This window comes from Ipomoea triloba, chromosome 7 (genome assembly GCF_003576645.1).
Source record: "Ipomoea triloba cultivar NCNSP0323 chromosome 7, ASM357664v1".
NCBI classification, from domain to species: Eukaryota; Viridiplantae; Streptophyta; class Magnoliopsida; order Solanales; family Convolvulaceae; genus Ipomoea; species Ipomoea triloba.
In genome coordinates, this window is record NC_044922.1 from 14,278,102 (window position 1) to 14,289,818 (window position 11,717).

General features: G+C 35.6%; 1 protein-coding gene across 2 annotated transcripts; it reads right to left on the reverse strand.

Annotated features, from left to right (window-relative positions):
• Positions 1 to 999: 999 nt before the first annotated feature.
• On the reverse strand, positions 1,000 to 9,517 carry LOC116024485. Of its 2 annotated transcripts, none has more exons than XM_031265384.1 (14): positions 9,171 to 9,517; positions 8,275 to 8,373; positions 7,349 to 7,476; positions 7,095 to 7,251; positions 6,893 to 7,002; positions 6,626 to 6,709; positions 6,488 to 6,536; positions 6,257 to 6,348; positions 4,957 to 5,089; positions 4,571 to 4,650; positions 3,087 to 4,483; positions 2,663 to 2,773; positions 1,683 to 2,523; positions 1,000 to 1,387 (listed from the first exon to the last, which is right to left on the reverse strand). In XM_031265384.1, exons 1-13 carry the CDS (start codon positions 9,510 to 9,512, stop codon positions 1,946 to 1,948), a joined length of 3,360 nt encoding a protein of 1,119 aa, XP_031121244.1. In that variant the 5' UTR covers positions 9,513 to 9,517; the 3' UTR covers positions 1,000 to 1,387; positions 1,683 to 1,945. The 2 variants fall into 2 exon arrangements, with proteins under 2 accessions (XP_031121244.1, XP_031121243.1); XM_031265383.1 differs by having other exon boundaries at positions 4,957 to 5,095.
• Between the last annotated feature and the right edge of the window lie 2,200 nt (positions 9,518 to 11,717).

Here is an 11,717-nt window from a genome sequence, read left to right on the forward strand (position 1 = left end):
AAGGCTACAAACCACACCAGAGTATATAAATGAGAGTAGAAAATAAAAGTATACCTAGAGTATTTTGTCTCAAAGTTGGGAGCACATGTATTAGTATTCTAACCTGACTGCGCTCAATGAGGTTTTGCCACCCACACAATAGAAAAGTCGCATTGAAATGACTTGTGTTCGTGTCATTCATTCCTTGACAGTGTACAAACCGCATCTCAATTTCACTGTAGAACCTTATAGCAAACCCAATAACATCGTGGCACACCAAGGATCCATCACTGTTTACACCGTACACAATGACGTAGGTATTGTTGAGTGACAGAAATTTCACTTGACATTACATTTTCCTGCTTTACGTTTATTTTTCCAGGACAATGTATTACGGAGTATCATGTAATAATATTATTTGTAAAATTAATTGTTTTTATTGTTTTTAGTTAAAACAAATACTCTCTCTCTCTGTGTGTATATATATATATATATATATATATACACACACACACACACACATACATACATATATATATTAAATAGTTTGTTAACTATTAATAGATTAAAGCATTTGATAGCATTAGCTAATTGTAGAAAGATACTTGATAAATTAGCTGTTAGCTAATAATGATTCCATGTAAAATGACTTACTAAAAAAACTTGCAATGTTTGGAAAAATAAATTCATGGAATGTCAACAACTTAGTAAAGCTTGAGAATTCCTCTAAAAATGTAAAGCAAAATGAAGGAGGTGCCAAGAAAGTTAACACATCCAAACTCTAGGAGAATTGAACTCAATATGATTACTTCCCATTAATTATTAATTATATATGAAGAAAAAAGATACATAGCAACCCAACAAATTAATGCTCGCAAGACATGACGAACAATGGATCTTTAACTTATCAAAATTCGCATTTAAGTAGAGCTCTGAACATAATAAAAGCAATCTATTTCAGCAAACAGAACGAATATAGCTATTTCTTTAGTCGTGCAGCTGCGAAATTCTGGAAGCACATTGGCAAGCATTGAACATGAACAGTATATTTAATTGTTTACTATTATCATTGTAATCGTCTATTCAAATCAAATCAAACATTTATAATAGCATAGGCACAAAATGCAGCACAAGTTTTAGAGCAATGGAAAGAGCAGACTATAAAAAGCAGCTTTCAATGTCATTCACATCTTTCCAATTCTTGTACTTACAAGACAAATGGCAAGCCAGCCATATTATTCTGGTCTTTCCTTCACTCTCTTATTTGATAAAAATTGATGTGGGTCTATGTCCCGATTCTCCACCCCAATCAAAGAAAAGCACACATACAGAGAATCACCAGTCACCCCAAGCATCTAACACATCTGAGTCAAAATTCGTACTGAGCCTCAATCTCTGCTTCTTTCACCTGAGAAGCATTATATTGTGAATGATACGAAGCCGTCAGTTTATACCAATTACTAGGAATTTTTTAACTACAATCACCAATGAGCGAACCCAAACTACCGACCTACTCATAAATGAGATAACATCATTTTAGTATTTCAAAGTAATTGGGACTTTGAACTCCCTCCCCGAGACCCAAAAAAAAAAAAATTAAAAAAAAAAAACAAAAAAAAAAAGAACAAAATAAAGAGTTCTGATAACCACTACCAGTCAAACATACTAATTGAGATTAAAAGAATTGAATGTCAAGGACTGACCTGTTGGTTTCTGACCACCCCTATTGAAGAGGCTTGGTCCTTCACCAATCTGAAAGTAGCTCACTCAGACAATCACCATCGAGTGTTCCCATCATTGGATGCAATTCTGTCAAGTAGTGTCACATATGCAGTGGATTGAGTTATTCCAGTGACTGAAACACCCAGAGCAAACCAGGCCGTCTTTGCAAATCTATCGGTCATACATTTCCATTCAATCATTTGTTCCACTACTAGTGAATGCCAAAAGAGTCTCACAAATGTGCTTAGATCCCAAATGTTCTATTATAGAAACTGCCAGAATTAGCCGCCGTGCGGAACTTTGACTCATCATATCCAGAGTAGAAGTTATTATTAAGTCCCACTCTTTCAGTGCGGAAGAGCTCAGCCACACTCAAATCATTTCCACTATTGACCCCATTCCAAACGTCCCAGTGGTGGCCATTTGACATAACAGGGTTTCTAGACTGTGGAAGACTGAATTGTGAAAATGGGGAGTGATTGCTAGCTAGTGTTTGCTCACCAGCTCTGGAAGGAATACCATAAGCATCATGAAAGGGAGAAAAGTTGTCCCCTGTATCAGCCAATCTCTGGTTTTGATGTGGAGATAGAGATCGTTGCATTAATAACTGAAGTCTGGCCTCGTTGTCAAAAGTACTCAATTGTGGAGGAAAACTTTGAGCCAAATCCATTCCTGAGAAGTTAAGGCCACTAGGAATCTTCTCTTTGCCAACTGCCAAAATTGCAGGATCCATCAACTCAAACCCATCATTATCTGCCATATTCCCAGCAGGTGGATTTTGATACTGGTTCCGTAACATTGCAGTGCCAAGCAATTGATTCCCTGCCAAAGAAGAGAGGGACTTAAATGATGAAAAGATATCCAAAAATCTAATTATATGCATACTATCTTGGTGTATATATACATCTCTCATATGGGGCGCTGGGGTGACGAGAGAAAAATTCAAGTATAAATAACTAACCTGAAAGACAACTAAAATTTTGTTCCACTCTTTCATGAGAAGCAAAACCTGGAGGTGGTGCTCTGTTAGGCACTGAAAATCCTGGTGGGGCCGACATCTGAGATCTTGATACTGTTTTCAGGATTTCATGAAGAGAATTATTAATAAAGAGGACTAAAGGGAACCCAAAAGGAAAAGGAATGCAAGCTCAGTGGGGGGAAATGCAATTAGTCCAGCAGAATTATATTTTATTTCAATTATGTAAATCAAGATTTCTTCATTTTAAGTATATTATGAAAAGCCAGTATTCATCATCACTAAAAACATAGAAGTTCCCCAACTGTCTTCTGTACCAAAAGCTGTAGGCTCCAACCAACACCACAACCAACCCAACCCCCTGCCAATTATAACAACAATAATTATGATATGATTGGAATTAACTCACCTGACAGCTTGTTAGATGAAAAGGTAGAATAATTGCCGGGCAAACTACTGTAGTCTTCATTACTGATTAGAGAGAAACCATTACAAGGACCAGGGTTATCAAGTTGAAAGCTCCTACTATTGGAGAAGTCGTGGCTTAGATGATGATTAAAAGCTTGTTGACTATGACTGAAAGATGGTTCAAAACCTGGTGCTTGATTTATAGGTTTCTCCTCCCTTGCAAAAGAGAACCTTGATTGATTGCTTGTATGTAACTTTAATGAGTTTGATAGTCTAAGATTGGGCTGTTTATCAGAATCCCCTAATAACTTGGCCAGGTTCTGAGGTGAAGTTAATGGTGCATCCCATGGATCAAAATCCAGTGACAAAATATTTGATATTATGCTACTCTCTCCCATATCTACAACACTATTGCAGTCAGCAGTTGCAGTTTCACCTTCAAAATTGTTTCCATACTTCCTCTGATCTGCATTTGACAACGAACTGGAACCTCTATCGGTGCTTCCAACATCAGCATAACAGTTAACTATGTTCTCCCGGTATCCATTAGATATACCCTGTAAACTTGAAGGCTGTAATAATGGATCAGAATTCCTATCTATAATATGCATGTTGGCTTTAACAGACCCAATGGAGTTGGCGAGGAAAGGAGGCTGAGTTGAAGAAGTAAACGACTCTGATGGAGTGTGGCCTCTGTCAGGAATAGCATCACAACTCCCATTTTTCAGATCATCAGAAGAATGGGAGCCATCCCCATTCCCACGAGTGACAACCTGCATTTGCAAATCCAATCTACAATCGGACTTGTCATCTGTCATGCAACTCTCATCAGCAGCACAAGTTGCGGCTTTCCCCTCAAAAGTCAAAGGATTACTAGATTGATCAACATTTTGATGTCTATCATTGCTTAATGAAGACATTTCTGAGCATAACTGCTGGATTTCATAATCTGGAACTTCAGCTGAAGCTTTTGCAGTACCGGGTCCATTAGACATCAAAGCACTGTCAAAAGAACTAGCAGTATTAGTATGTACAGCTATATGACAATCCTTTTCCTTAGCAGCAGGGTAAATGTGTATTTGGCCATTTGTAGATGAACCAAGAGGGAGCACTGGTGTGGGAGGGGTCTCAGGAACATAGTCTTGATCATCTGCTTCTACATACTGCTTAGCAGGTTCTGGAGTTTCACTTTTGTGCCTATCTTGATTATTGCCGCTTTCATCAACATGAGCAAGCTGCTTATCTCGATCAGCATGCAATGATGAACACTGACCTGTACTTGCAATTGCTGCAGAAAACATTGCTGCACTGTTGCTAATTTCAGGTTTAGATTTGAGTGTCTCATTGGAGTAAGGTAAACTTGCAGGTGGTGGTTGATTATTTGAGGCACGTGTTCCCCTGGCAAATAAAATACTTTTCACATGAACACCTTAGGTATGGAGTAAAATGAAAAATCATTACAAGACAAATCAGATGAAAACATACCATGAAGCACCAGCAGGAAGAGCAGCAGATCTACCAGAGCTACTATTTGGTGGAGAAACTCTGACACTGGTTGTAGAATTCTGCAAGAAATAACAATTAAGAATAATATCATGCATCAATAATCAACAGATCAAATTGGTCATGAATCATAAATAGTGAAGAATAACTTAAATTATATGCATCCAACATTATAGTTGAACATCATAAATCCACAAGTAATATGACGGATATATAAATATATCAAACCCTTAAATATATAAAATAAATATATAAATGTAAACACACACACACACACATAATCATTTTTATTTTGAAATTATCCTTGTCCTTTCCCCATTTAAACAAAACAAAAAAACAAATTTAGAGTGTATAACAGAAAATCTTACAGATGTAGTGCTTTTACTAATAGGTTTCGCTGTAGAAGCAATGCTGTTATTGCAATAATTGTCAGCTGGTGGTGGTAATATACTCCCTGAACGCCGTTGCATACTATTTGTAGCACCCGATATTTGCTGTACTCTACTCCTTTAAAATAACTATGTATGTTAATTACCCAGCCACTTACAGAAAAACCAGTATGAAGCTTTGCTCATTTTAGTGAGTAGCATACTAAATGACAACCATGAAAACAAAAGATGAGCTAAATATAAATTGCTCTGCACCAACTCCAATGAACAAATACAAAATAAAAATGTTTAGCGCCTTCGTCCCTGTAACCAGGCTTGGACATAGAAAACAAATTACAACATAGCTAGAACTTTCCTATGTATTATTTTTTTATTAGAACAGAAATGATTTTCTTCAAGCACCTGCAAGTTGTAAATTGAAAGACACAGAAGACAAGTGGCCTCAAAATCCACCAGTTCATGGACTTCATAGTCCATAAGGTGATAGTTCCATACATAAAAAATAAAAAAGACAAGCAATAATTATAATGAAGACTGAGTTAAACACTATCATTCACAAAATAGACAAGCATAGAAAAACCGAAGTTAAAGACTGAAATTTTTTCTACACAAGTTATATTCAGAAAGTTATAATTGATGTGAATATGTATTTAAAAACAATATCTACCTTCATATTCCATTAATTATCATACAGAATCCATGAGTACTCATAACACAATTACTCTTTCAGATTTGCAGTTTTCACCAGGACACCAATGCTTCTGATTTGAATTGAAGTATTTAACACTATGGCACTCCAATAATTCACTTTCATGAAGCAGTTGGACTTTACACAATAATCAAGAAAGAACTACAAAAACTGTATGGTTTTACATTTTCATCAGTGCCCCTTCCTATTCTCATTTAAGCTATAGAGCACTCTCCTTATAGTACATACATCTGATACAAGGGAAAAAAACAGTACATCTGATACAAATCTGACCCTTTCAAATAAATTCAGAAGTCTGTCAAACAACTAGGGAAACCATAAATTTTCCAAACAAATTGTCACCAAATATGATATTAAAAATAAGCACTACCATGATTCCAATATAATGTATGGGGCATCCAAATTCCCACCATATAGTACTTAACGCATTATATATGTTCACCAAATAGTACTGTCCCAATACAGTTGTACTCACAATGGGGTCAGGTACAAACAAGTTTAATGAAACACATAGGGACCAATTACAAATATTAAAAGAGGGAAAACAAGACAGCTGCATAAATCATATACCTTGTGTAAGCAGATATTATTTCATCTTTGGTAAAGCTATCTTCTTGGGACCCAATCTCATGCAAGTATAAACAATCAGGATTGGTGCAAGGCTGTAACAGGAAAGAAAATTAAAGAAAATGATGAAATGTTATGTCAGAATTCAGAAACATTACATATCAATTATAAAAAAGCACCAAAATTTTGGGGTAAAAAGCTCTTGTCGATTTCAAATTCATTCAAAGATCATACCACATTTCTAAGCCAAGCATGACAGTATTTTGTTGTTCCAAAGCATGCTCTGCACAAGGAATTTCAAATGATTATTGAACCAAATTTTTCATAAAGAAAAAAATATGAAGTAACTCATGGATCAAAGGTTGTAATCACTTTAGAGGTCTGCCCTCCAAAACAAATCCATGTACAGATTGAATACAACGAACTGCTTCCTCCTCCTTCGAATAGGTGATATATCTGCACAGAGGAGATTGTTCAGAAGAAAAGTACGTACAGATTTTCAAGTAAATAAGTGGAGAAGGTAGGAAGCTAAGCATAAACTAATATTTAATATAAAATCAAAACATAAATTTCAGCACCCTCCTCAAACAGATGAGTCAAATAAAATAGACAACCCCAGCGCCCAGGGACCAAACTTACACACTACATGTATTATTTGGAAAGTGTTGAATAGCACCAGCTGCCGTTCGAGATATAGACACCTTCAAAACCTTTCCATACTGAGCAAAATACTCCTTATGCTGTAATAGCTGTTTAAGAGTAGGAAAGGCGTATAAGTAATTAAATATGAGTGCAAATTAGAGAAAAAATTTGTTTTGAAAAGCTCATTAACAACACACACATCTTCATCTGCCAAATTAAGCGGCAATCCCACAATGTAGACAAGATTCCTTTGGATTACTCGCACACTGCAAAGTTGCTTCCTCGACTCAGATGTTTTACTTTTCCCCTTGTAGGAGGACTTCAGCTTTTTTTCCATATTCATCTCAGCCACAATCCTGTTATGACAATCACAAAGATGAATACAACAGATAAAAGAAGAATCTCAAATGTTGACGAGTTCATCCCCTAGAGTATATATTTCTTAGTTTATACTTTTCACAATTTGGTGCCATGCCAACTATCTTTTCCTTGTTATAAGGATTACGGCATGCTGGGCATCTGCCTTCCGTCTCATCCTTCTCAGCCATGTCCATAATGTGATGCCAGCACCAAATGCAAATCTGCAACTCCGAAGAGGATTTTTAATAAAAATGAGCATTTTAAATATCAATTGTAAATTCAAATAAAAATAAATTTATTACAGAAATACCAGAACAGCAATACAATAATGAACGCTAATGTCTACTTGGTGCATAGTTTTTGTGCTATTAGGGGTAAATGACAAATGGTTGTAATATCATTCTGTTAGAGGAAATGACAAGACTTATCATAGAAATACCAGAACAACTTTAATTTTGGCCATATCGAACCATAAGGTAAATTAATTCATCCAAACCTAACAAATGATGGAGAATTCTCTCTATATGTTAAGTGTTTTCTGTTCTCTTTTTAGGGTATCTGGGTGGATTGGAGGGTTTTCAGATGTGTGCATGTGGGGGTTTGGGAGCACAAGACACTTAACTGATAACCTTAAGTAAAGAGAAAGTTAACACATTCTTTTAAAGTTCTATCTTTATATTATCAAGTCTGGATCTTACTTATCCAAGACAAATCTATTCTCTTTTTGGGGTGTCTGGGCGGATTGGAGGATTTTCAGATGTGTGCATGTGAGGGTTTGGGAGCACAAGGCACTTAACTGATAACCTTAAGTAAAGAGAAAGTCCACACATTCTTTTAAAGTTCTATCTTTATATTATCAAGTGTGGATCTTACTTATCCAAATTCACAAAATTGCCAGTTGTTGCAAAAGGTGATTAATATAATAGCTATGACAAGCAAATAATAACACAGTGCAAGAAGCTACTTAACACCAGATTGCTCCAAATAAAACAATTGGAAAAAAGTGAAAGATTTAGAACCTCATAACCACACTTGCATGGCTTCAGTTGCTGATCTGTCAAGTCCATCTCCTCAGCACAGAGAGGACAGGTTTTTTCTCCCTGGTCGCTCATGGTTGCCTTTGCAAATGAGAAAACACAAAATGTTGACACTTTTAAAAAATTATTCCAATTCACTATTAACTCAGACTACACAAATTTCTTATAATAAGCACAAAATTGCCTCCAGTAGTTAAAAATTTTACATTAAAATGCAAAACCATATCCAAACACTCCATAATCCCATTCAATTACTTCTAAAACACATTATTTTTCAATTTTTTTTAAATGCAATACTTCTACTTATCAGGGAGTCTTCTACAACACATTATACACGTAAAAGATATTAAATTATATAATTCAGGAAATACAAACAACTTCTGCATTAAACTGCATGATAGGAAAAGATCTGAATTCAAGTCACAACTCCGCTCACTTGTTATATCACAAAATCCAAAGTCAAACTCTAGATTTCTTTGTCCACTCGAAAGCTCATCAACTGACTGATCAAGCACACAAATCAAAATCAACATATCCAGACATGCAAATTTAATCTAAAATCAAAATAAAGAGAAAAGGTAAAAGCCTTAATAAATAAATAAATAAAAATAAAGAAACAAATCGAAACAATTTTTTTTTTAAATGAAAATGAAAATCGGAGCTCAACATGCGAGAGTCAAAATCAAATAAAATCCAATAAAAGGAAGTATATATCTAGCTTATGAATGTATAATGATTTATAAACGTACGAACAGATTAAAAAAATATTTTCTTGTTGTGAATTAACAAATTAAAAGAATACTATAATCGATTAATAAGATTTAAGGATCTAAAACATCGAACATGACTGGAAATTTAGGGCTTGAGATTGGACTTACAGTGATAACTGGATCGAAGAAGAGAGGAAGAGAGAGACTCGCAGGAGGATGAGACACACAAAAGAGAACCACAAAGAAGCCTGAAGAGAGAGAAAGAGAGGACGGCTTTTGAGTAATTGGGATTTTTATGCTGTTGAATATGAAAGGGTCATTGGAGCTTGGGTTCCGGTTCGGGTACGAATTGCCGGGTGGGCCCCGGCTTTTAGGATCTTCGATTGCAATCACACGTCGGTGGCAATGACGATTAACGGCTGAGATTTGTCCAGGTTGAGTATAACGGTAAGAGATCTGGTCTGGTGTAAATTTAGTAAAATATTTAACTATTTTGAATATTTGTGACATTTTGCACTCTCACAAAAAAAAATTAAAAAACTTCATCTTTGCTTTGAAACATCTCACCTACATTCACGCATTTTTATTTGCCTGACTAATCAAATATTGCACATTAAATAAAGAAAAAATATTTTTACCTTCATAATTACCATTTCCCTATTAGTCTCTTTCGGATTAAAAAAGGAAACATATTTATTTTCATATATTACGGGTGAAATAGCTTACATCACCCTATCCAATAAAAGATATACATCACGAGTGATTAATTCACTAATGGTGTGTTTGCAAAGCAGAAAAATGATTTTTATAAAATGTTTTTTTGGAAAATGAATCATTTTACAGAAAATATTTTCTTTTCTTGTGTTTGGCTGCAAAGTAGAAAATTGTGTTTGTGTGTTTGGTTTATTTTCTAAAAAATGGGCAGGAAAATGAACCAAATTGTATAATTAAATATTTTAATTAATTTGTTTAAATATAACAATATTTATAATAATAATTTTCAGTATAATCAACAAATGACTAATAATAATTTGCTTTCAAAAAAAAAACAAATGACTAATAAAATATCAAAATAATTAACCAAAGTATTACAATTGAAAATAACAAACCAAAATAACTAGGTGATCATTGCATCCAACGTCTTACAATCCAAAATAAGATATCAAAATAATTAGTTGATCATCACATCCAAGTCTTACAATTCAAAATAAGATATCAAAATAACAAACTACCAATCCAACATGAAAGCTTTACAATCCAAGAGAAAGTCATAAAATCCAACATAAGCAATATTTAACTCAAAGAAGAAATTAAGCTCTCAATCCATTTCCTCTTCAAGTTTGCACTCTTCACCTTGAAAATTCTAGCTTGAACTTCATTTGTCATTAGAAATTCAAATGCTTTGCACAAGTCATCCGCATAAAAGTCAGCACCTATTGTCATCACTTGTTGATACAATTCACTTTCATCAATGCCACCGGTGCTCAATGATTTAATGGCTAATGCAATGTTACCAGGTTGCTCTGCAATTTCATCCACTTTCAAGTCAAGTCTTTCTCTTTTGCCCTGATTTTTTAGACGAAGTAGCAGTTGATACAAATGTTTCTCCCCTAGTTTCTTCATCATTTTGGTTTCATCATAATACTCAATTTTTCTGTTCAATATAATTTCATACTTGGGAGTTGCCTATGAATAAAAAGCAAAAATACATTAAAAGCATGCAATAGTAAAAAAATTTACATTAGAATTATGTTAACAAAATATTACCGAGATAAGCTCCATATACGTTGCTGAATCGCACGTAATCATTTTCAATTGACCTCCCATCTAACACCACTCAAATTTTTCAGTTTACAAATCATTATCCACTTGTTCTTTAACACTTACGGCTCTAGTTGTGTGTGACAGAGTAATTGGGTACCCGACCCGGAACCACGGGCAGCACCCAAGCAAGACAATGAAAGGACGTTCAAACTAGCTGATAATGCTAATTACGAGTACCAAATAAAACCGAAAAATACAATCTCTTATTGCCTCAAGGATCCAAACCCGGTTACAAGTCAAGTAAGGGCTCAAAGGGCTCGGCGAGTCGGCAGTGGGCTTCCCTACTGTCCGAGCTCTCTCTAAGTCTTAGTCTAGAAACGGCCAAAAGATCCTCTCTCCCCTCATAAATGCGCTATTTATAAGGGAGAAAAGTGCGGTTACCGGACCTCCGGCATGGCGGGAACGTGGCGCGCATGCGCCCACCTCACTCTACGCCCAAACGGGAAGGAATACGTGGCAATCATTGGCACGCCGCGTCATGGGCCCATCGGGAGTACTGTTCGGCTCGTGACAGCCGACCTCACTAGGGCCTCCCGACCAACCGATCACCCGACCACCGGGTCCGGAGTGTATCCGACCGGTCCTAGAGTATATTCACTATCACTAGCCGTTCAACATTTCACTCCAATAGTACTCCAACGGCTCCTCAGCATTAACACTCCATTACTGCACATTTAATATAGGACGTTATGCTCAGGAAGATAAAAGGGTGCTCACAACACTTTCTGAGGCACGCAACATTTACTAGGTTGAACTCACTATTGTAAACTCACTATTATACTCTTACATTGAAATCAGTAATACAAAAGATACCGGTAACATATTATTACCGTCAGTGTGCAAAAAGTTATTAGTAGTAAGAATGTCACACAATTTACAAAATGAAATAGG

Bases quoted from the DNA above. Each gene is read 5' to 3' on its own strand.
- LOC116024485 (XM_031265383.1), bottom strand. From the start codon at position 9,512: ATGTCACAAATATTCAAAATAGTTAAATATTTTACTAAATTTACACCA. The intron at 6,710-6,892 runs GTAAGTTTGGTC...TCCTCTGTGCAG, and splicing joins CCAAATAATACATGTAGTGT to ATATATCACCTATTCGAAGG. The intron at 4,651-4,956 runs GTAAGATTTTCT...TATTTCTTGCAG, and splicing joins TTAGTAAAAGCACTACATCT to AATTCTACAACCAGTGTCAG.